Source organism: Lepidothrix coronata, unplaced genomic scaffold (assembly GCF_001604755.1).
Source record: "Lepidothrix coronata isolate B3197 unplaced genomic scaffold, Lepidothrix_coronata-1.0 Scaffold52, whole genome shotgun sequence".
Lineage (NCBI taxonomy): Eukaryota > Metazoa > Chordata > Aves > Passeriformes > Pipridae > Lepidothrix > Lepidothrix coronata.
Window position 1 is genome coordinate 1,146,980 of NW_016690232.1, and position 22,878 is coordinate 1,169,857.

Consider the following 22,878-nt stretch of genomic DNA (forward strand, 5'->3'; position numbering starts at 1 on the left):
TTCCCTGGTGATCCACCCTGTGAGCCATGGGAGCACACACAGGTGAGCCAGACCTCTCTGGTACCTGCAGTTTTGCTATCTGGTTCATGCCAACTCATCCCAGACATGTGCTACCATGTGAACTTCTTTGTCAGCTGCCTGGGGGGCAAAAGGGTTGGCCCTCTTGACTCTGCAAACTCAGACCATCAGCTCTCAGTTTAAAGATCATCTGTATCAGAGAACCCCTCTGTCCCTGCTGAGAATGACCAGGATGTTCTTATCAGCCAGTATATTGTTGCTTCTGATGGATCTCCAGTATCTAGAGCTGGGTCATCATGCATCCATTTCCTGGTCACCCACTTCCAATGACAGCCCCGTTAATAAGAGATCCCTGTTTGTGTTGAGGGCACAGGCCTCATATACATTTTTGTTTCTGCTACTTCTGTGGCAGGGCTGTGCAGACGTGGCAAAAGACACAACTGCTCTCTTGATGTTTGCACCTGGAGTCATTATCTTGTGACTGAGCGCATGCAGGAACCTCTGTAATCTCAGTTGTAAAAAAAAACAGGTAGACTGTGAGCTGGGGTCCTTTTCTGGCTTCTGAAGAATCATTTGGCACAGCTTTGCCCCTGCGCTTGCCATGCTGTATTCATTCAGCTGGTGTGATGGTTATCTGAGCAGAGCTGAAAACAGGGAACCCCAGCAAGTCCCTGGGGCAGAGTCAGAGCAGACACTTCAAAGATAAATCCCAGGCTTGTGCCTAGGACATGTGAGGGAAAGCCTCTTGTGCACCAGTGAGCCTCCCTGAAGTCTCATTTAGGCTCCTGCAAAACGTGCTCATTTTCAGGTGCCTTCTGTATCTCCACTTTCTGATTACCATCACTTGGGGGACAGTTATGCTCATGTCAGGTCTTGCTCTAGCCAAGCGTGATTGGATCAAATTTTAGTATTTTAGCTGTTAACTTATACAAAACCCGGTGCAAGCAAGGAAAAAGTCATTGCTTTGGGGCTGACTGTGTCCAGATTGTGCCAGGGAAACAAGTTGTTAATCACCATCTTTCTGGGTGGGGGAGGATGCTCTCCCTTTGCTTGAATACTGCCTGCTCCAGCAGACCAGCTGGTGCACCCTAAGATCACAAGTGCTAGATGTAATACTGTCCTATGATATTTCTTGGCACAGTCTGGTCTCTGCAGGGATCAAACTCTTGGAGAGAAGTTGTTGGCAAACAACCTTAGTCATATGAAAAAAATGGTAGTCCAGTGACCAGTTAGCTCTCAGTGTGTAATTGCAGCTGAATGCCACAGCGATAACAGCAGGCTGACTAAGTCCAGGCAAAGTTAGTTTCTTGAAGAAAATGAAAAGTTCTTATCTCTCATCCCCAGTGAGAGTGACTCACTGGCTTTGTATGGACACTGTGTGAGGTATATGTTGGCACATGAGACATGAGCACCAGAGCTCCCCAGATGGAGGGATTGCAGGGTCCAAGAGCAGAGGCCGAGGTGTGCGCAGGGCCATGAGCCTTCAAACTGCAGTGTGTGGTGAAAACCAGCCTGAAGGAAAGAGATGCTCACTGGTGTCTATCTACCTCACATCAGGCACCCAGCTGACTGTTGCCTCCTCGCTGTCCTTCTGGCAGTGGTGCCAGTCCTGTGCCATGCCTTCCCCTTCCTTATGAGGCATTGGAGATTTTCCCCTGAAGTTTTTCCCTCCCTGCACTGACAGCTGTGAGCTTTGGGACAGAGGTGTGGGTGATGGATGTGCACAGCTCCTGACTGCAGTCTTAGGGACAAACACAGTGAAAAAGTGTAAGGTGAAGTGGTCCAGTGTGATCTGAAGAGATACTAAAAGAATGAGCAATATTGCTGTGGCCTTGCAAAGCTCTGAGTAGGCTAATTAGCCAGAGTGATGGCATGGCTAATTGGACAAGGCTGGGTGTGGTGCTGGTACATCTGTTCTGCTGGTACATGCAGGGAGGAAGCCCTCCTGATTGAACTTGAACTACCTCTAGGTCCTCCCTAACATTCCTGGTTGAGGTTTCCTTTTGGTGGGACCAGATGCCACTGATTCATAGAATGGATACAGGATGTCATATCTCTCCTTGCTTTGTGTGAGTGTTGGACCAGATGGGTTCTGGCTGCCTTCCAGCCTCAGTTACTCTGTGAGTCTGAACTCATCAAAGGACTTGACAGTCTCCTCCAAAACAAATGAACCAACAAATCATCCCCAGTGAACCAGAAAATTGTAGAGTAATGAGCAGCACAAAGCCCATTGATCTTTCTCTCAATCCAGCATACCAACTGAGGAGTTGTACTTTGGAACTCTTCCCCAGTTTGCTCTGGGACACACTTTCCAGGGGCTGCAGATGTCATCGACAGTCTTGTGTTGCAGGGAGCAGCTGTTGAATAGAAATGGTGGAGGGTCATTTAGCTGAAGTTAAAGCAGAAACAAACCATAAATTGTTTGCAGCTGTGTTGCTGCAGGCAGAACAGTGCTGTGCACACCAGCAGTGGGCAGTCAAAGTCCATTCCAGTGTCCACCCAGTGTCCAGCCTGCACTCAGGGTGGGAGGTGGGAAAGGTGTCCCCCACAGACAGGGGAAGGCAGAAGTTTTGTCTAGATTTCCTCTTAATTTTAGCACTGCCCTGGACATTAGCATCTGACAGGAGTCTGCAGGCCAGGCAGGAGCTGGGAAGAAGGTTTAGTGTAAGGAAGAAGGTAAAGCAGCTTTGGTTTATTTTCTGAGAAGGATAAGATCATTTCTTCCCTCCATATCACAGTCCCGGGCTCTTGTATTTTTCATGCTTCATTAAAAGTGTTTGTAATTATATGAGTGGCTTCAGAAGCCAATTAAGCCTTCATTTGGAGGCTGCTCTGGGTGCTGGAAGCCCTCCATTAGCCTGGGCTTCTGCCAGGGAAAAACACTACATGGTCTTTAACAACTGCACCAGCTCCTATCTGCTTAATGTTGATTTTCCTATTAAGTTCAGCTAATACTTTCCTAATTGTGTGAGCTGGGCCTGAAGCCAGGCTGGGTGACTTTTGCCAGCTGCTTCCAAGGCTGAATCAGAGATGAGCAAAACCCTCACAAACACTTCACTATGCACGTGTGCAATTGCATATAAACCGGCTGTTCACCCCAAAACTGACTCAGACTTTGGTTTGTGACCCCTGTGTTGTTTCCCAAGGCAAGCCCCATACCATCAGCAGATGAGGATGCTCGAGAGCCTACTCACCCAGGGCACTAGGAGTCTGGCATTGCATGGAGCTTACCCCATGAGGTACCAGAAAGGATGCCAGGAAATCAAAGGTCAGCCCACATCTCTGCTTGTCGATGAGCCATAGGCCAGGAACTGTTGTGTGGGTTCTTTGAGGCAGGTGATACAGTGCAAACTGCCCAGGAGGGAATACCTACAAATGGAAGGACTTGTTACATCTGCAGGTCTGCACGTGGAAGGGAGGACACTGACACCATTGCGGGGTAGGAGATTTCACAGAGCTCGGGGATGCCATTCACCTGCTGTGAATCTGCTACTCATGAGAGGGTGGTATGACAAACCTCCTGGGCCAGGCACTTCTCACTGTGTTTGAGGCAGAGGTGTGATGGGAACCACCTCTACCCCCACAGTCTAACTGGAGAGTCACCACCTGGCTGCAGGCTGGGCATCTCTGCCCAGGAGCTGGTTCTGGAAGCCTTAAGGAAAGATGGGTTTTTTTCTTTTGGGAGCCAGTGTAGAGGCAACATCCAAACAAAATATCTGTTATATCGTACTGGAAGCAGCAAAGTTGCATGTTCTCTGAGATCCTTGCTGAGAAATAGAATCTATTATCAGCAGATGATTGACAGCCATTCGTAGGTGACACCTACTGTCTACACATGAAAACTGTGCCCTTTTCTCTCAGGCTATGGATTGCCCAGAAAGGTGGTGGATGCCCCATCCCTGGAGACATTTAAGGCCAGGTTGGATGGGATTTTGAGCAACCTGCTCTAGTTGAAGGTGTCCCTGCCCCTGGCAGGGGGGATTTTAACTAGATGGCCTTCTAAGGTCCCTTCCAATTGTATGAAATTTAAACAAATGTGTAGTTTCATTGTGGACTAGGAGTGAAACTAAGCACATCTGATTTTAATAATTGAATCTCATTCTTTAATTAAAAATGGCCAGGCAATTAAATAATTTAATAAAAAAGCTTATTTAATTTCAATTAGCTCTGATTAATGGCTATTGCTTCAAATTAAAATATCACAATGATAGAAAGCACTGGTTTTGGATTTTTCACTTTAGAAACATTATTCTCTTTTAACTTTGAAATCCTTGCAGCTCTAATACAATTATTATCTGCTAGTCAAGTTTTAATGCCTTATTACATCCTAACACTGACAAATGCAAGAGGCATTCACCTTGAATCTGAGCAGCTTGTGTTTGGAGCTGATTTGCTTCTGAGTGCAACAGTCCCTTGTTTCAAGCCCTGCTGGGCATGGCTGTAGCCAGTCACTTCACAGGGAGCCTGGGCTGTGTGACAGCACCTGGTGCTGGCCAGGTCCCCAGGGGTACAGCAGGCCACCAGAACTCACTGATGGCCACAGGACTTCTGTGGTCACTGCACATGCTTGGACTGTGCAGACCTTTTGGAGAATTTGTTTTTTCCAGAGTTTATCCCTTTACTAAGGCAGGATTAAGAAAATGGGAAAGATTGTTGAACATTTAGGTGTTTAAGATAGGAAATGTGGTCTTTTGGAAGCCAAAATCATGTTTATTTTCTTGACCATAATAAAAATAAAATTTAAAAAGCAGCGACATGACAGGTTTAAAACCTAATTCATCTTGGAATTTCTGGCCACAGAACATGGCTCCTGTGCAAGGTGTTTGGTACACAGAGAGAGAAGTTTAGAGAGCTTGTAATTCTCTGCAACACAGCACTCGACATCCAAATAAGTCATTATTGTAGATGGTTTCCTGGTAGCATAAAGAAGCAAGAGGGAGACAAGGCTGTTTCAGAGCAAAGTTGAAAGCACTAATTGACTTTTACTCGCTGGGAAAGAAGATGTAGCATGACAAATGGCCTTGTGGTTGGAATCATTAGAGACTGAGGAGAGAGTTGCTGGCTAATGGGGCAGAAATGGCTGTGTTAGGATTGCTGTGAGCAATTTGCACGATGTGCTTGTAGAGCACGGGAGGAGTCAGCAGGACCCTGGCTGGCACCACGTGGCCAGGCAAAAAGTGAGGCAGCAGAGGGATGAGGCTGGAAAGGATCAGAGAGGAAACCAGCAGTGCCTGATGGTTGTCATTGCCTCTGGGATGAGCAGTGCTGTACAGCTCTTCCCGGGGAGGTCAGAGGAGCAGGCTGAGTGCAGATATGGTATTAGAGCCCTGATGGCACTAACAGGCCTTAGTTACCCCAACCAGCCTCACCTGGGCCCCTGCCCACACCTTCTGCTCATGGGCCAGGACTCTATTTCAACTCATGCCTTGAGCTATCTTGTTGGTAGGTCTCTGTCTAACCCTATCTCCTAGAGCTCCTGATAGCCTCCCTCAATGTCCCCTGCCCTGATCTATCCCAGGGCTGTGGATGGACCACTAGTTCACCCCTGTGCAGCCTACCATGCTCAGCTGCTGTGGGATGGTGCCCTCAGTGAGGACACAGCCTATGCTGGGGTCATCCTCAGCTCCTGGCTTGTACCCTTTTATGGAGCATCTCCACTTCTGCTGCCTCCTGACAAAGCATGTTTTGCACCATGTTCTCCTGAGAAGGTGACTGGAAGTCTGCTGAGCTGCAGAGGGGGCACCAGACAAGCCCTGGGAGGAAGGAGTTGTTCTTCTGTCTTACGGCCTGTCATCTGGAGGAGAGATGCCTTCTCACTATAGCAGTCAAATGCATTTCTTTGCTGAAATAATAAGGTATGAGTCCAGTGTTCCTTATTTCACATCATATGCATCAGGGTTTATTCTAGTTGTTGGAAGAAGTGAGCTCAGAAATAATCCAAGGGTCAGTTTTCTAACATTAGGCCAAAATTGTCTTTATTTACTTTTACAAACTTGGCCAAAGCTCAAGGCACTCTAATGTTATGTATTCTTCAGTAAACATAATTAATTGGAAACTCAAAAACACTGGTATGATCTCTTCCCTTGGGACTGGTCACTGTGAACTGCTGTGTCCAGCCAGAAAATCAACTTCCCTTTCTCCAGGTTTGCAGAGTAGATGGAAATCCATTTGGCTAAAAAAAAACAAACAAACAAACAAACAAAAGTGAACCAGTTTGATAATACAACCCAGCTTGGCTTACATGGTGATCAAAGGGCAACAAAGGCTGGTAAGACTGGGAAGGTCAGGATTGCAAAGGGCAGGTTGTACAGAACCACTGGGTCCCTGCTATTCAACAAGAGTTCTGTTTCTCTCTGAGGCAGCCAGGTGGGATTGTTAGGAACAGGACATGCTGTGCACCCTAAGTTCAACCACAAACTTCACATGTGGGTATTAAAGCTGAACTTTAAACTCCTGTTTTCCATCTCCTCAATAAGCCCTCTCTGAGGGGATGCACAGGGGCCATCTAGAGCCTCACCAAGGTCCAAGGCAGAGGCAAATAAACTTTCTAAAGTGGTGTTAGAAGCCCTTCCCCAGGTGATTCAGTCTAGTACTTCATGATCTTACAGCTGGAAAAATCCTGCCTGCTGTTTGATCTAACCCTTACTTTCTGTAATCGAGGACAAACATTTCTTGTCCTTAACCAGCATGGACACAATAACAGTTTATCATCATCTTCTCTGTAACTGCAGCCTTTTATGGATGTGACATTTAGATACTTCATGTATCATTACCCTGTGTCCTTTTGGTCTGCCCACTTCTAGATTGAACAAACTCCCGTTCTTCCATCTTACCTTATAGGTCTGTAATCTGGACTCCTTCCAGTTGGTCTGCAGCCCTCTTGGGACCCATCTTCCAACCTCTTACTGATCATCTGAATGAGGCAGAGCACAATGATTATCCCACATGTGTTTATAAGAGATTTGTGACAGAAACATTAAGGCTGAAGTGAAGCCTGAGTTGTGGTGTATTTAAACAGTGGGGGAAAAACAACAGATAATGCAGAGCACTGCTCCCAGAACTGGGTTTCTAGGATGCCATTCCTGACTGTAAAACTGAAGAATGTGTTTATGGCATGACCAAAAGACCTGTGCTCTGGTCAGGTCACAGCACAGACGAGTCATCACAAAACTCCACTTCCTGCCCAGAAAATGGCATTGAGGTTGCAGGAATTCACATACCATTGCTTTTCCTGACAGGCCACCAGGAAAACAAACATGTCCCTGCTAGGGGAAGCAGATAATTCTCAAATTGAAAAGTTTAGCCCGTTCTGTTGGTGGCAAGAAGGGTACTGTGTACAGCTTAAAGCTGGTACACCTGGCTTTCTGAGTGCTGTCCTGTGCTTTTGGCTTCACAGTCCCAGGTGGGTGGCCTTTTACCTTCTGGGGAAAAAACTTTGTCTTCTTAGCCATGTAGTTGATTGAAAACTTCTGTATCTCATCCATTCGTTCTGCACTGACCTTCAGCAGCCCGTCTGTGTGCACAGTACACTCTGCTCTCCCTCCCTTCATTCCCTGTGCAGGACTGCCCATGTTCTAATGGTTTTCCTCCTTACCAACCTCTACTTATGCTGCTCCTGAGCCCTGTACAAGCTAGATCAGCAGTGCTCTTCCGTGACTGAATGTTTGGGAATTCTGGACTGATTAGGAGGGGAGAGGGTGTCTCCACCCAAGCCCCTTGGAGGTTTTGATCTGATGTACTTGCTGCTAAACAAAGTATTTCCTTCACTGAAATGTGAACCCTGAATAATTAGGCCAGTTAGTTCATCAGTGGAGGTTAGTTGAGATAGTCGTGTTTCTGCACCAGTACTGAAACAGGTTAACTGAAAATACATTAGCAGCTAGAGAACACAGAATAGTTTGGATAAAAATTTGATGGAGTCTTGGCTGTGAATAATTTCCATGTCCCCATATAATAACACCTGAGCGTGCGCTGTGGGTTATTTTGGGGTTCAGGGTCTGTTACTGTTTTGTTGTAATATCAAGCAGGTACTGTTACACCCAAGGATTTGCTGCAAAACTCTGTTAGTCTAGGGCTAAGGGCTGATATCTTCCCCCTTCTCTCTCATGAACAGCTCCAGGCAATATCTGAAGGGCAAGTTGAAGAGGAAAAAAATCCTTCTTCTTTTAGAGCTAGCCCCATTCTCTTTCCAGCCTCTGCTGCTCATTGCCTTATGTGACTCATACAGAACAAAGTCGAGCAAGGTTTCAGAGATAATTTCTTTAAAATTTGAGCTTACTTTGGTCTCTGCTGCTGACAGAGTCCATCCTGTCTCCTGTACTGGACTGATGGGTTTTGAATCAAGTGCACATATATTAGAGAATTTAAAAATCACAGTGGGATTCAGCCTCTGTTATCCAGGAGCCATAAGTAAAGGCAATCCACAGCTGGGTGCAGGGAAATGGAGAAAACCAGAAGCAAACTCACTCCTGTAAGCACCAGATTTCATTCAGTAGAGTAACTCTGTGAAGCTCAGCACTATCACACTGATGTACCTTGGCTATGAAAGTACACAATGGGTGTCATCTGTTGACAGTGCCTGTTCCCTCCTAGTGTGAGCATCATGGTGTGAAGTCCTTTTGGTGTATCAGCCCTGGGAACGTGGCACTAGGCCGAAGATGCTAAACTGGAATACGCTGGCTCCTGCTCTAGGAGCGGGAACAGTCTGACTTTTCATTAGAAATACCCTGAGCCATGCTTTCAGGGCTTAGGGCACTGCTTGAGCAGGTGATGCTCTTGGTCCCACTCCTTCCTCCATGACTTTTTTAACGTTTTGCGATCGGGATACAGGTAACAAGACAGCTGGCCTCTGTGCCTCCTGGCTTACTTTCTTCACATCTCATTGATTAGAGTCTGCTTCAGGAGCTGCTCATTAACCCTCAGAGAGAAAAGTCCTGTGTGAACACAATTTTTTGCTCGATACAGAATGCATCCCAGTCCTTACTGGGAAGATGCAGCAGAACAGCTCTGAAGACCCATGGAAGCATGCTCAGGATGGTGCCTTTAGATTGCTGTAGCACAGAGTCCTCCAGCATAACAAAGATCTGAGCACAAGAGATTAGCAGAGAGACCAGGCTTCAGGGCATGTTTTGATTTCTGCTCCAGTGTAACAAGCCGCACATCGGGGAGCAGGGCAGGGAGACACTTTGTTCTCATATCTTTCAAAGTCAATCAGTTGCATAATATGAAACACAGAGGCAGCAGGAACGTGACCAAGTGCAGTGAAGGGACACATCAAACAGCTTTATTGTGGCTATGGGAAGGGTGAGCCAGGCCTCTCTCTCTCCAGCTTATCTTTCCCAAACTGCCTTTTGAGCCTGTTTTGCATCAGCTGCCTGTCACTCTACACACAGCTCAGATTGCAAGGTAGCTTCCCTGGAGCCCTTGTCTATTAGAACAGGAGAAGTAAGCACCCCCAGAAGCCTCCGGAGTGTTTTGGAGACTTTAAATGAGCCACTTCCTCTGCATTATACTCACAGCAGGGCAGGGATTGCTCAGGGTCTGTGCAGGGCTGCATGCTGTGCAGAGCATGGTTAGAGCAGCATGTGTGTGAGACAGGTGAGAGACAGCACCAGGGCAGGGGTTCACCCTGCCCTTCCTATTCAAAGGGCTGAACGCTGAGGGGGGAGATGGCCTTTTGTCTTAAGATAAGGCTATAACTCAGAGCTCCTGCAGCTTGCAAGAGGTGTCTGGGCAACAAGTCCAGTGAGGGGCAACTGGGTTTCTTTCTGTGTGTATGTGTGCATCCTCATGCAACCAAGAGTACCTGTTGCACCATCTGAAGGAATGGGAGCACCAGGGATCCAGGTATGGTAGCCTGAGATCTTGGGTGTTTCCCCTTTTGAACCTTCTGCTTCTCTCTCATCAACAAGTGCTTAAAAATTTTACAGATCCATTGTGCTTATTCAGGGATTGAGCTGCAGATGCACTAGGCCACATCAGAAGGGACAGACCCTCTGCATGTGGCAGAAATTGCAGTACCCTAAGGGTGAGCCTGAAAAAAGCCATACGTGTTTTTGCTCATGTCTGTCTGTGATAAGGGAGAAATGCCTCATTGATGTTGACTTAGAAAATGACAGAAAGCCAGTCTGTTCTCTCCCAGTGAAAGGTTTGATGTCATGGTTTACCAGATGCTCTGCACACCTGCTGACACCTAAGCACCATATATTTCGGTTGGAGGAAGCAGGGTTACAAGGTGAACAGCAGTTGGGTATGTTGAAGGAAGAGGGGGCAAAAAGAAATCACTCCAATACGAAGCCTTCCAGGCATCTGTGACTGTCATAGGCAATTTGATTTTTTGCCTAACAAACAGCAAGAGCATTTGCTGTTGAAAGCATGTCTGAAAGCTGTGGGAGTGTATAATGACAGTGAGGGGCTTCTGGGCTTTCTTGCTCCACTTTGTAAATTCATCTCTCATCCTTGTTACATTAGCACTATTTTTAGCTGCTCTTACTCAGAACTTAAGTGATTCTCCATGATGCATCTCAAGCACAAGATAACAGTGAAGACAGTTAGGATGCTGCCAAGTAGAAGGATCATGCTGGAGGCCTGTGTCTGGCACAGCTCCCCTAGAGATCCCACCACATTGCCCCAAAGCACTGAGGCACTGCTTTCAGCTCACCGACCTCCCTTGCAGGTCAGCAAGGCCACTCAGCACATGCACATGCTCCCTCCAGAGGCAGCTGAGTGTCCCTGGAGATCCTTGGCTGCTGGACAGTGTTCCCAAGGATTGTCTTGTCCAGATGCTGTGGGACATGCCCTCCTTCCCACGGCTCATCTCTGAGGCCACTCCTCACGTAGCTTCCTGCCCCCTCTGTACATCACTGGCCATTCTTCTCCTTCCCGGCTCTCATGACCCCTGCCTTTTCCATTCCTGGCCAGCACGGCTCCATCCTATTTCTCAGCCTGGAATTCCCTTCAGAGGCACTCCAAGATGGTGCTGTTTACAGGACAGGGGAATACAGATGGGGACTGCTGGCAGCAAAGGGGTAGGAAATGTCTCAGAGAGCAAAGGTGAATGCACAGTGCAGCGTGGTCGTGGCGTGCGACTGTCTCAGTGACAGAGGGAGAGAACAAGCGATGCCCAGGGAGCATTTGCTGGCTGATGGGATACTGGGCATGTTTTTATGGGTATCTAGTGCTCTGTGTAACAACCCAGGGTCTGTGTCTGGGAATCCTTTCCAGGTGGGACAAGCCCATGAAATTAGGCTGAGTGGCAATCTCATGTGAGGGTTTGGCAGGTGAGGTTTAGCTGGGCTGACTGGGACTGCAGCATTATTTCACAAAGTTTGTCACAAATTACAAATTCCTATGATGCACAAATAAGATAAACACTCTGTATTTTTCACATAAAATGCTTTGTACATGATGCTAGTCAATTTATACCATGATAATGCTGAACAGTGTAATTCCTTTCGATGTCATGGTGTCTTTAGAGCTGGCTTGTCTCTCCAGTGATCAGAAACAGTGCCCTGGAGCTGAACATCCTTGATTTGAGAAAATCCAGGTCCATAATGTATCTTTGTGGCTCCATCTCTAAGATTATCCAGAGCAGCATCTCCTTTGATATTTTGCATCATATCCTTGGGACTGCAAGTCCTCTGTGGATGACAGTTTAGGATTGCTTCAGTGGTGTTGGTTGGATTCTTGTGTGATCCAAGTAATCCTGTGTTAGATGAGCCAGTTATGGACACTGGAGGCTTGATTCAAAACAGGTGCAGAAGCCCATATTTTTTCCTTTTGTGTTAAAACTTATTTCCAGCTGAAACACTAAAGCATGAATGTGCCTTGAGATAGCAGCTTGCAGGAGGCTCACCTGCTGAGCCAGTAATTGCAGTCTTTAGCATCCAGCCTGCATCTGGAGTACCAGAAAGACTGGCAAACATGGTTTCAGAAGAGACAGTAAGATCTCAGCCATTTGCATCCTGCTGAGAAGTTCAGAGGGATAAAATGTAACAACAAGAAGCATTTATTTCTTTTTTTGGGAAAAGCAGAAATTTTTAAATGGTAAGGCATTAAACGTTGTCACTCTCAGCGTGGTGCTATGAGCATCAGCTGCAGGGCCATGTGCCATGTGCCATAGATTTTGCTCGAGCTCTTTCTCTCACTTTTTTTTTATTCTTCCTCTGTGGCACAGAGAAACTCAGGTCTGCTTGGATTTTCAGCACTGCTGCAACATAAATTTTAAATGGCAAGAGGTCCTGACAAAACAGAGCTCAGCAAGCAATGACTGTTTTCCAGTGGTCTCCGTATGTCTGTTATATGCTGTATGCATGCCTGTGCAACCAGCCTCTGCAGCAAGTCACTTGCTCCCAGTGCAGCAATTCCACAGTTTTGCTCCATTAGATATTTGCTATTTGCAATTTCACTTGTCCAATCCACCTCCAAGACACAGGTCAAGAAACTTTAGGCTGAGATCAACTGTTGCCAGTGTTTCCTCTTACTGCTTCCTTTTTGTGAGTGTTAAACTATATGCAGATCAGGGCTGACTGATCAGTTGAATACCTGGCACCTTTTTGAACTCTCCCTCAAGCTAGGGCCACGTGAAGAGCATTTAGTTCTATTCCAAGTTACCTCAGCCATTGTATGCAGCAGGCTGGCATCCCAGTGCTTTTGAAAAGATGCTGTTTCTCTGCTGCAGCTGCTTGTCCTTGCTTTTGTGTTTCTCTAGCCTGCAACCATGATGCTTGCCACCCCATTCACAGATGTGTCAGAAATCACTTTTTAAATAACAGGCATACCCTTGAGACAGGCATTGACACATGCTTGCTGCTTGCAAATTGCTTTTTGTAAGCAGACTTAGAGAGTTCAACAACTAAACCGTTACCAGAGAAGTAAGCAATGTGCTTAGGATGCTGAGCCATGACCCCACTGACAAAATGTCCCCTGGGATTTGCACTACTCAATAAAGCTCTACCCTTTGTTCCCTGGCATGGGCCCTTGCGGTCTGGCAGCTCTAATCCTGCTCAGCTGCCACTAGAAAGATAAGAGGGAAGGGAGGAAGAAAGGTCCATCTGAGGTTAAGACAGTAGATCCCACTAGATCTGCAGTGGTGAAAGATTTAGCCTTGCAGCTTGTAACTTCACATCCTCCAGTAACTGTCTAGGCAGAAGATGGCTCAATCACATTAAAAGGTTGGGCTTTTTAAAGCTGTAGAACAGAAGTCACTGCACAGCTGGGTTGCTAAGGTGCTCAAGGCATGAGGAGTGGTTTTGTTGCACACTGTACATAAAGACATCCTAATTTCTGGCATATCAACCCTCTTCCTGCCTCCCTTTGTGCCTCCTCCTCCCCTATACCTTAGGGCACCGTCAGGTGAAGCAATCGGCCCATGAGTGAGAGGTGTGCACAAACCACTGACTGTAAGCTCTCATGGTGATGGGCCCACGAGGTCAGTCTGAGCTGTCCCACCATCGCCCATCACAGCTCCTGGCTCCATAGGGAGCTTCCCAGTGAGCTTCAAATAGCCTGTGCAAACCATTTGCAAAGAACATGAAGGAACACAGAATTGTGTATTTAAACGAACAGCAGCTACATTCATGTTACACTGTATCAGATCAAAATGTGGAGTGAAAATACTTTGGCCTGGTTGCTGGGAAGGGTGAAGCTGTTCACTGTGAGCAGTCAGTGGTGTGTGTGTGTCACTAGAGCCACCTTTGCTCAGCGGGAGCAGCACCCAACTCTCGGGCATTGTGCTTCAGCCAGGGTGCGTGGGCTGAGGAGGGGCTGGCAGCACACAGGCAGGACAAGGACAGCTGCCTGGCACCCCCAGGCACAGAAGCAGCAATGGCAGCGTTGGGGTCTGGCACTGGGAGACTTCCAGGGGGGCTGCAGGCAGTGCTGACACAGCACAAGGGTCTGCTCAATGTCCACTGCAAAAGACAGTGTGTCCCTGCCTGGGGCTACACAGCCCTAGGGATCATCCACACAGTCTTATGTCAACCAGGTGCAACTGGCTTGCACTAAGATTCTTGGAGGAATAGGCCAAAGAGCTCCCAGCACAAAGCATGGTTTATTTTAGAATACATTTAGAATACATTCATACATTTTAGAATAAAAGGATATTGGAAGAAAGCCATGCTTTCTTTTCTTCCCACAGCATTCTCCTGGAGAAGCTGACAACCCATGGCTTGGACAGGTGCACTTTCCACTGGGCTAAAAACTAACTGGATGGCCAGGCCGAGAGTGTGGTGGTGAATGGTGCCGCATCCAGTTGCCAGCCAGTCATTAGTGAGGTTCCCCAAGAAGCAGTACTGGGGCCAGTTCTGTTTAATATCTTTATCAATTATCTGGATGAAGAGATCAAGTGCACCCTCAGCAAGTTCACAGATGACACCAAGTTGAGCAGGAGTGTTGATCTGCTGAAGGGTAGGAAGGCTCTGCAGAGGCATCAGGACAGGCTGGATCGATGGGACAAGACCAGTGGTCTGAGGTTCAATAAGGCAAAGTGTCAACTCCTGCATTTTGGTTACAACAATCCCAGGCAGTGCTACAGGCTGAAGAAAGAGTGACTGAAGTAGGAAAGGACCTGGGGGTGCTGGTGCAGCTGAACATGAGCTGGGTGTGCCCAGGTGGGAAAAAAGGCCAATGGCATCCTGGCCTGGATCAGAAATAGGGTGGCTAGCAGGACCAGGACAGTGATCATCCCCCTGTACTCAGCACTTGAATCCTAAGTTCAGTTTTGGGCCCTTCACTACAAGAAGGACATTGAGCTGCTGGACCAAGTCCAGAGAAGGGCAATGGAGCTGGAGTGCAAGTCATATAAGGAGTGGCTGAGGCAGCTGGGGGTGTTTAGCCTGGAGAAAAGGAGGCACAGGGGTGACCTTATCACTCTCTATAACTACCTGGAAGGAGGTTGGAGACAGGAGGGGGTTGGTCTCTTCTCCCGGGCAACCAGCAACAGGACAAGAGGAAATGGCCTCAGGCTGTGCCAGGGGAGGTTCAGCTAGGCATTAGGAAGAATTTCTTCACTGGAAGGGTGGTTAAGCACCAGAACGAGCTGCCCAAGGAAGTGGTGGAGTCACCATCCCTGGAGGTGTTCAAGAAATGCCTGGAATTAACACTTAGTGCTATGTTTTACTTGGCATTGTGGTGTTAGGTCAAAGGTTGGATTTAATAATCTTGGAGGTCTTTTCCAACTTTAATAATTCTGTGATTCTCTAAGAGCGGGTGAGCTGTATAGTCACGGAGCTGGTAACCTGTTTATCAGTGCAGGAGCACTATTAGTATGGACGATAGCAAGCTCGTTTGAAAAAGGTGGTGATGTAATTGATACCAGCTGACGTGATTGAATGGAAAAAATAGACCTTTTCTAATGAGCTTAATAGTTTTTTTATGAGGGAGTTATGGTGGTGAAATAGATGTATAAGTGAATACGACTTGCTATCAATATTTGGCTTCATATGTCATAAAGTCCATATTAAATGGATTAAAAGTGGCTAAATGAGACATTTCAAAGTGGTTTTAGTGTTTAGAAAGCATCAGTGAACAGCCATATGTTGACTTGGTTTGTGGTCCAGTGTTATTCAAAACTGTCTTAGTGATTAGCAGGAAATGTTTAAGGGACTGTAAATCAAGATGGATGATGAGACAGATTTGGGAAATTGGAAGGCAAGCTACTCAAATCATAGCTTTTTCTGTGGTCTGATGCCCATAAACAACAATAGCCAGACAAAACAAACAAACAAAACAAACGAAACACACTTATTTCATTAGCAAACCCAAACCAGGAGAGGAAAAAAAACCCCATCCATTTGGGCTGAACAAAATTCTTCCTTTGATACAAGATGAAATATTTTCTTCTGGGTACTAAGAGAAGAAGTAGGCAACCCAAAAACTGAGGGTTGAAGCAAAGAAAAACGCAACTCCCACCACCCCCTTCAAATGATTAGGAAATTCCAAGCCCTTAGAAATTACGAAAGTCCACTGATGGTATAGGTGCCCATATAAGTAGGAAACACCTGAGAGCATGGGAAAATTGTATGGACTGTATGTTTGGTTGTATGGACTGTGTGAACTTGGAGCTAAGGAATGCACTGAATGAATGTACTAACATTTACAGAGCATCATTTCAGAGAGGAGCAGGCTCAGCAAGAAACTATGACAGCAAAAAAAAGCTGCCTTGTCTTTAAAAGTTCATCTTTGCCTTGTGCAAGAGAAGCAGGAGGTTGACTGGGCCAGCCTGGAGATACATCCACTCAAGAAGGTTTCCGTGTGAGCAGCAAATTAACCATGTCGCAGAATGATGAGTCATCTCTCTCTCAGGGCTAATTTGAGAAGAGATGCTCTCTCCTCAAAGGCTGCCTCTGGGGGCTATTTGCGAGGGCCATGTCTGTGGTCATGCGGGAAGTCAGGTGGTGCACTGCAGAGACATGGGAAAGGACAGTTTCCTCAGAGTATGCTGTGGGACAGAGTTTCTGGGAATCCCAGGGCTGGCTGGGGGACCCTATGGGGAAAGCGTGGCCTCTCCATGTGGCTTTTAGAGGGGTCAGGCCACAGTCAGTGCCCTGGGACAGGAAACATGGCTGCATGCAGTGTCAGGCACAGGCATGTGCTGAGCTCATTCACCCGAATTAGGAACCCAAATAGTCCTTCCAGGATTCTCTGCTCCCAGCTCATTAGTTATAATTCACTCAAACCACACATCTATAAGATGCAACCCTTGGTACTGGAAGGAAATCTCACCCACTAACAGGTGTACTGGAGAAGAAATCAATGGTGGGTAGTTGCAGTGGAAGGGATTTTGTGCAGAGTCCTTGGGGCTGGAGTACAGGGGAGGCAAATCAGGGAGTTCAGCATAGCTCCAGGCCCACTCCCCACAGCAGGGCTCTGTGCCAGGGACACTCAACTGGACAGAAATGTCACCAGAGCAGCTGATTTTGCAGGGCTTCAGCCTGGGGTCTTGGGGGCCAGTGCCATCCAGGCTGGTGTTTCTCAGTTGAGCGGGAGCTGCTCCAGTTCCACAGCAATGCTGTCTGCCAGACATGTATTGAGATGAGAATGCCCATAGGAAAGATGGGCAGTGCCTTGCCCAGTGTCCCTCTGTGCACCCAGGCATTTGCCAGCCCGATCCCAAGGTGCCTGACTGGCTTTATAAGACATGAGAGGGGGAAGAGTGAGTCACTGAGCCTCTGCAAGGTGGACTGGGGAAGGTAGCTGTGACAGGAGAGGCTCTGGCCCAGCAGCACATCCTCACAGCTCCCATGTCCCTCTCAGTTTCCAGTGACGCAGAGCATCCACCTTCCCTGCGTGCTCACATCCCACGGCTGCTCGGAGATGGGAAGGGATGAGGCAGGAGGGCAACAGCCTGCAGTAGCTCGGCTCTGGGCAACGACCACAGAAGCAGCGTTCCCGTGCTCCCTGCCTCCTCCCACGGCCTTCCTCTTGGCTGCAGCCAAGCCGAGGGACACATCCCACACTCACTTGTGTATGGGGGTGAGCACATGTGTATGACGTTTTTCCCTAAAAGTGGTGGTGGGAGGGAAAGCTCCAATTCACAGCCTTGTCTCTAGCTGCTTGGGGAGGCAGGGTGTGGGATGCAGCAGGGATGAGTGGGTGGGGAACAAGGGATGCCACGGTGGGTACCGCAGACGTTTACGATTGTGCTGGCTCTGTGAGCCCCTGGGTGCCTCCAAAGCACCACAACGCCAAGGGATGGACTAGCCAGGGAGCCCCCACCCCCAGCCCATCCTCACTGCTGAGTTCTCCACGCTGCAGGTGAAGCGAGGCACAGATGACGTGACAGGCGTAAAACGTGGCATGAGCTGCCGCTTCCCTAACTGGCAGGGAGGAGGAGGAGGAGGAGATTTTGGTATTGAGCACAGCACAGTCTGTACACTGGGAGAAGAGGCCTGACTGTGACGGTGAGAGATGGAAGGGGGTACTTTAGATTGGGGACCAGCTGGAGCAGCTGAGAGGATATTAAACTGCAACAGCTGGAAAACACAGCTTAGAGAGAAACAGTACACAAGCCCGAACTCCTCACATGAGGGCCAGAGTGAACCAGCCTGTGTTAATGAACTGGAAAAAGGGAAATTTCAACTGCAGCATTTCTAGGAGCCTGCATATCCAGTCTAGGGAGGATGCTCTTAATTGCAAAGCCCTTTGGGCTGGCTGTTGTGATGGCAGTGTTAGAAATTTCTGATTAGAGCCTGCTCACACGGAAGTTGGGGAATGCAGAAGATGACCTGATATTGACACCACCAGCATCTGAGTGTCATTAGAGCCACCAGCAAACGTGCTTACAATCCGTAGAGAAGTGTGACATTCCTAAATCAGTTTCCACAACAATTTGCAGAGAAACTGCAGAATATTTGTGTTCTGCACAGAAGCTCACTGCCCTAGCAAGCAGCCTTTGGGACCTTTCTGAGGCAGGTGGTCTGGCTCTGGCTGCCAGGGTGAGGGTCAGGGTTAGAGCTTGCAGACACTTTGACCGTGTCTGCCATTTGAGCTTGTGAATTGCTTGAATGAACACGCTGCATTTGCACGTGACCAGAAGTAACATTGCACAAGTTTGCAATTAAAATTAAATTAATTAAATATTTAGCAAATAATTAGTTTTCCTGTTGGCCATATTCTGCCCTTTGACTTCTCATGTCCCCAAACAGAAGACATCAGAGAGCTTTGCCAGTACTCAGTTGATTCCTACAGTTCCACCCAAGTGCTGTCAACTCATTAACACAAAAAAGACAAGGGGATTCACTCAGTGAAAATTTTACACTGCCCTGAGCTGGAACTGGTTTTTAGTTGGAACAGTGCAGGATTTGCAGGCACGTTGCCTCAGGTTTGGCAGCAGGATGGTTTTCCTACAAAAGCGTTTTACAGTTAATTAGAGCACTGCCTTTCAGCACAGTTAATGATCTGAGAGGATGCAGTACTCAGGTACTCATCCGGGATTTGGGTTGTCTGTGCTGCTGGCTATTGGCTCTAGAGACACAGGAGGGAAAAACTCATCCTGCAACTTCTGCAGATCATGGGCAAAGTATTGAAAGGTTTCTGGGAGAGGGGACACAGCAGTGGGTAGCGTGGGCAGACAGCCTGCTGCTGATCAGAAGCTTCTTTATTTCACAGCAGGAGCAAGACTTAGAATGCAGAAGACCATATGCACATCCGTCTGCCCAAAGCTTTCCCCTCTTTTATAATGATGGTACAGGCTGTGCTGAGCTGCAACTCAATAAATATCAGCCAATTCTCTCTCTCCAGAGGGGCAACTGCCTTCTGTACCATCCAAGAGCTGAGGACAAGGGGTGTAGCTGAAGTCATTTTGTTCTTCTTGGGACTACAGCAGAGCCAGGCAGTGCAGTGTTTGGTCACCACCAAACACCCCCAGAGCCAGGTGTCTCATGAGTCCATTCTGTAGCACGAGGTACCCTCAGCACTGCTTCAAAGTCCTCTCTGGGCAGGTACAGTTATGCCTATTGTTTTACTTACACATCTTTGGGGACTCCTGAGTCCCAAGCTCTGGCTTTTGATTAGGGGCAAGTGCAACTGGAGAAGTAAGGTATTGCAGCAATACCCATATCTGAGGCAGACGTGTTGCCAGCCTCCTGAATTTCTTTTCTCCACCCATGTACATGAGCTGTCCTCAAATCTGTGTGCTGAGACACGCACATTTTATATTCCAATAGTGATATGCCCCTCAGAGCTTTTGTTTCTTTCAGCCTCACCAAAAGTATATATTCATGACTAGAATAAAACAGGACAGTCTCATCTGCCTGGGTATTTTTCTGGTGAATTTACATTCTTCTCTCCTTAAGAGCTCTGTTTTCTCCATTTGTTGGGATTACAGGAACCTTTTGTGTTTAAAATTCTTGTCCCTTTTTTTCTCCAGGTTACTTTAAATAGAAGAGGAAAGGAAATGAACAGAGGAGCCGGCAAAGCTCATCTCGCTTCTCAGAATTGATTCTCTGATCCTTTTTACTATCTGTGCCCCCCCGAAAATCTCCTCTAGATTTCTATCTGCACCATTCCAACTTCCTGCAATAGAGGAAAGTCCCTAAAGCTTTTTCAGCCCTTTTGAAAGAATCCACCTCTGCAGCCAGACACCAAGCTTCACTTCTGGTAAGGTTTTCAATCTCACTCACTCCTTTGTCTGGGTTTATACGTCAGCCTCTTCCTCTTGGGTGGGCAGAAAGGGGACGGGTGCTGCTGCTGTGCTGACTCCTGACTGGGTCACCCAGTGCTGCTGGGCTGTCTGGGCTAGGCTATAAAACAGCCAAGGCAGCGCAGCTGGCTCAGAGATCAGATTGAATTCTGCAGTCGGCGCAGGACCCGTGCGCAGCCTCTGCCGCCTCCTGCTTTGTTGTTTTTCCTGGAATACTGAACCGACCCCGGGAGCAAGATGTGCAAGGGACTCGCTGCACTGCCAGCCACTTGCTTAAAAAGGTACTGTTTATTTCTGAGCATCTGGTAATGGTCGTGTTAGCCTGGAGATACGCTGATGCATTGCGCTTTGTGTCTGGAGCAGAAAAGGCAGATTTGGCTCTGATTATTTTGTAAGATACAAATGATTGCTTAGAGGCTTTTGAGAGTTTTTTTTCTGTTAGAAGCAGGATTGCAGAAAGGTTTCATATTGAGCTGCGGGAACGCTAAACCCATCCTTCCCATCAGCAAAACAAGCAGCTCTTAGCATTGCTATATTTTTATATTCCTGTCAGCTGTTTCTGCCGCAAGCTTTGCACCCCTTTTCTCCTTTGAATCCTCACACTGCCGACTTTTTTTTTTTCTTGATTTTTTGAGGGGGAAGCAAGGCAGACAGGATAAAAATTAGGGATTACCCCCCAGAATGCATCCCAAATGCAGAAACCTAGCCTGGCAGGACCAGAGACCCGTCTGCCAGCAGGCAGGGATGCGAACCAGCCCAGTGCACTGTGGATCTGGATGCGGCACCAGCCAGTGTGGGGTCAGCGCGAGTTCCCCGGGTGTGCGGTGATGGTGAGGGGCCGGGTCAGGCTGTACCCGCGATGCACAGCACTGTGGGGCTGGTGTGGGGCTCATCGTACACCCACAGTGCAGTGCCAATCAGGATGGGCTGAGCTGCACCCCTGCCGTGGGTGCAGGATCTGGCTGCATCCCAGTGTGCGGGACCGTCCAGGCATTCCTGCAGTGGCAGAGCCTGCCACATCCCTAAGCACAGCCTCGGCTGCGTGGGCTGCCCCACAGCCCAGTGTGACGGGTCTCTGTGCCTGCAAGGTGGCCACGACCCCTCCTGGAGGGGTGTTACTCCTTTTCAGGTGCTGTGGGCCCTGGAGATCCCCAGCAGGGTGGCACAATACTCCCTGCTCACCAAGCCCATGCAAACTTGGACAGGTCTCTGGTGCAGCACTGCTTTTCTACCCACTCATGCCCTCGGCAGTGCTCCTGAGACTGCTTCCCAGCAGCTGTGCAATGGATTGGGAAAATGCAAACAGAGACTCAGCTGGTTCCCATATGGGGGGAAAAAGCTCCCTGTTCATGATTGGATTTGAAAACAAGTGCTGAAAATGCAAGGGAAAAATATTGACACCCTCCACTCCAATTTGCAGGAACATTTGATGGAAATGAAACAAAAAAAAAATTGAAAAAATGCAAAGAAAAGTAGTTTGCATCTTTTAAGCACATCTGTCCAGGATTCCTAAAAAAAACCCCTCTCTCCCAGAAGGCTGCGGGACTCCAAACAAGCAAGAGTGTCTTGTTTCCTCCTGCTCCTGCCTTCCTGCAGACCTGAGTGGTCTCCTTCCCCTGGGACAAAGAGCATGACAGCGCCAGGCAGCCTGATCCTGGCAGCACAGAGTCCCCATGTCTGTCTGGGCAGAGCCTGAATGTTGGTCCTGGCCACATGCACCCTGCTCTAAAGCAGCTATGAGTTTCCTTTGCTTTCACCAGAGGGCTGGATTTGAGCAAGCAGTGAGATAAGATATGGCCAGGATGGCTGACAGGGTGCTACTGCTGGGGTACAGAGCAGTGCTGAGAGGCTGAGCAGCTACCAGAGCTCAGTCCTGTGGCACAGCCTCTTGCTTTTTTTCAGGCTCAGATCTGATAAGCAGGAGAAGAATTTCCTGCTTATGCTATCATTGCACCCTGTGACAGGCCAGGGCTTGCACGGCTGAGCAAGCAGGACTGATTTACCCACCCCTCATTCTTAAACTGGAAGGAAACCCAGAGAGATGCCAAGGCCAATACCAGCTGCTTATCTAGATGCTGCTGTCAGGAGATTGTCCTGAACACGCTTGAAGGCAGAACAAAATTAACAATGCATCCTCAAAGGAGCTTGCTGTCCTTCTTGCAGAGAAGCAAGAGAGTCCTTCTTGTAGTCAGTGTGAGCTGGTCATGGTGAAACTTTTGGCTCATCCCCTGATCTCACCCCACAATCCTTCTCCAAGCCCTTGGCTTCCTGCCTTCCCTCTCTGTCATGGGCAGCCTCTTGGTGGGGTGGCCTGGCATGGCCCTGCTGTTCCTGTAGCTGGGTGATGAGGTGGGGAGATGGCAAGGGCAGCAGGAAAGGATTAGTAAGGCTGTAAGAAGCAGTCATTGGTAGTTGGGCAAATCAGTTCAAGGAGAAGTGACACACACAGCGTGGGGATGCCTTTCTATCACAATATTTTAACTGGAAACAGTAGGAAAACAACAGCTTCTCCCCCTTTGGCAGCCCTGCCTCCAGGCTGATGACCTTCTCAGCAAGAAAATGGTGCTGTTGAATATGAAAAATTACTACTTTGACATTGTTGTATTTGTCTAGAAACAGAAATGTGCATTATGTGAGGAGTGTAAAGTCAGCAGTGGAGTCACCAGCAATGACCTGCATTGGTGTCACTGAGTAATGCTGAGGGAGCTTGTTCAGTGAGA

The 22,878-nt window shown here is 47.9% G+C and overlaps 1 protein-coding gene across 4 annotated transcripts in view; it reads left to right on the forward strand.

The window, feature by feature from the left end:
- The window catches only part of RGS4 (regulator of G-protein signaling 4), a 32,536-nt gene that overhangs the window by 5,185 nt on the left and 4,473 nt on the right, over positions 1–22,878 (forward strand). Inside the window, exons 1-2 of one of the 4 annotated variants that reach the window (XM_017815720.1) lie at positions 19,607–19,784; positions 19,886–20,115. Coding sequence is in view for 1 of the 4 variants with exons in the window: in XM_017815718.1 (XP_017671207.1) it covers positions 20,396–20,439 (44 nt within the window). In the remaining 3 variants the exon portion in view is untranslated. Of the gene's footprint in view, positions 1–19,606; positions 19,785–19,885; positions 20,116–20,196; positions 20,440–22,878 lie in introns of those variants that run through there. The other 3 variants (XM_017815721.1, XM_017815719.1, XM_017815718.1) reach the window with 3 other exon arrangements.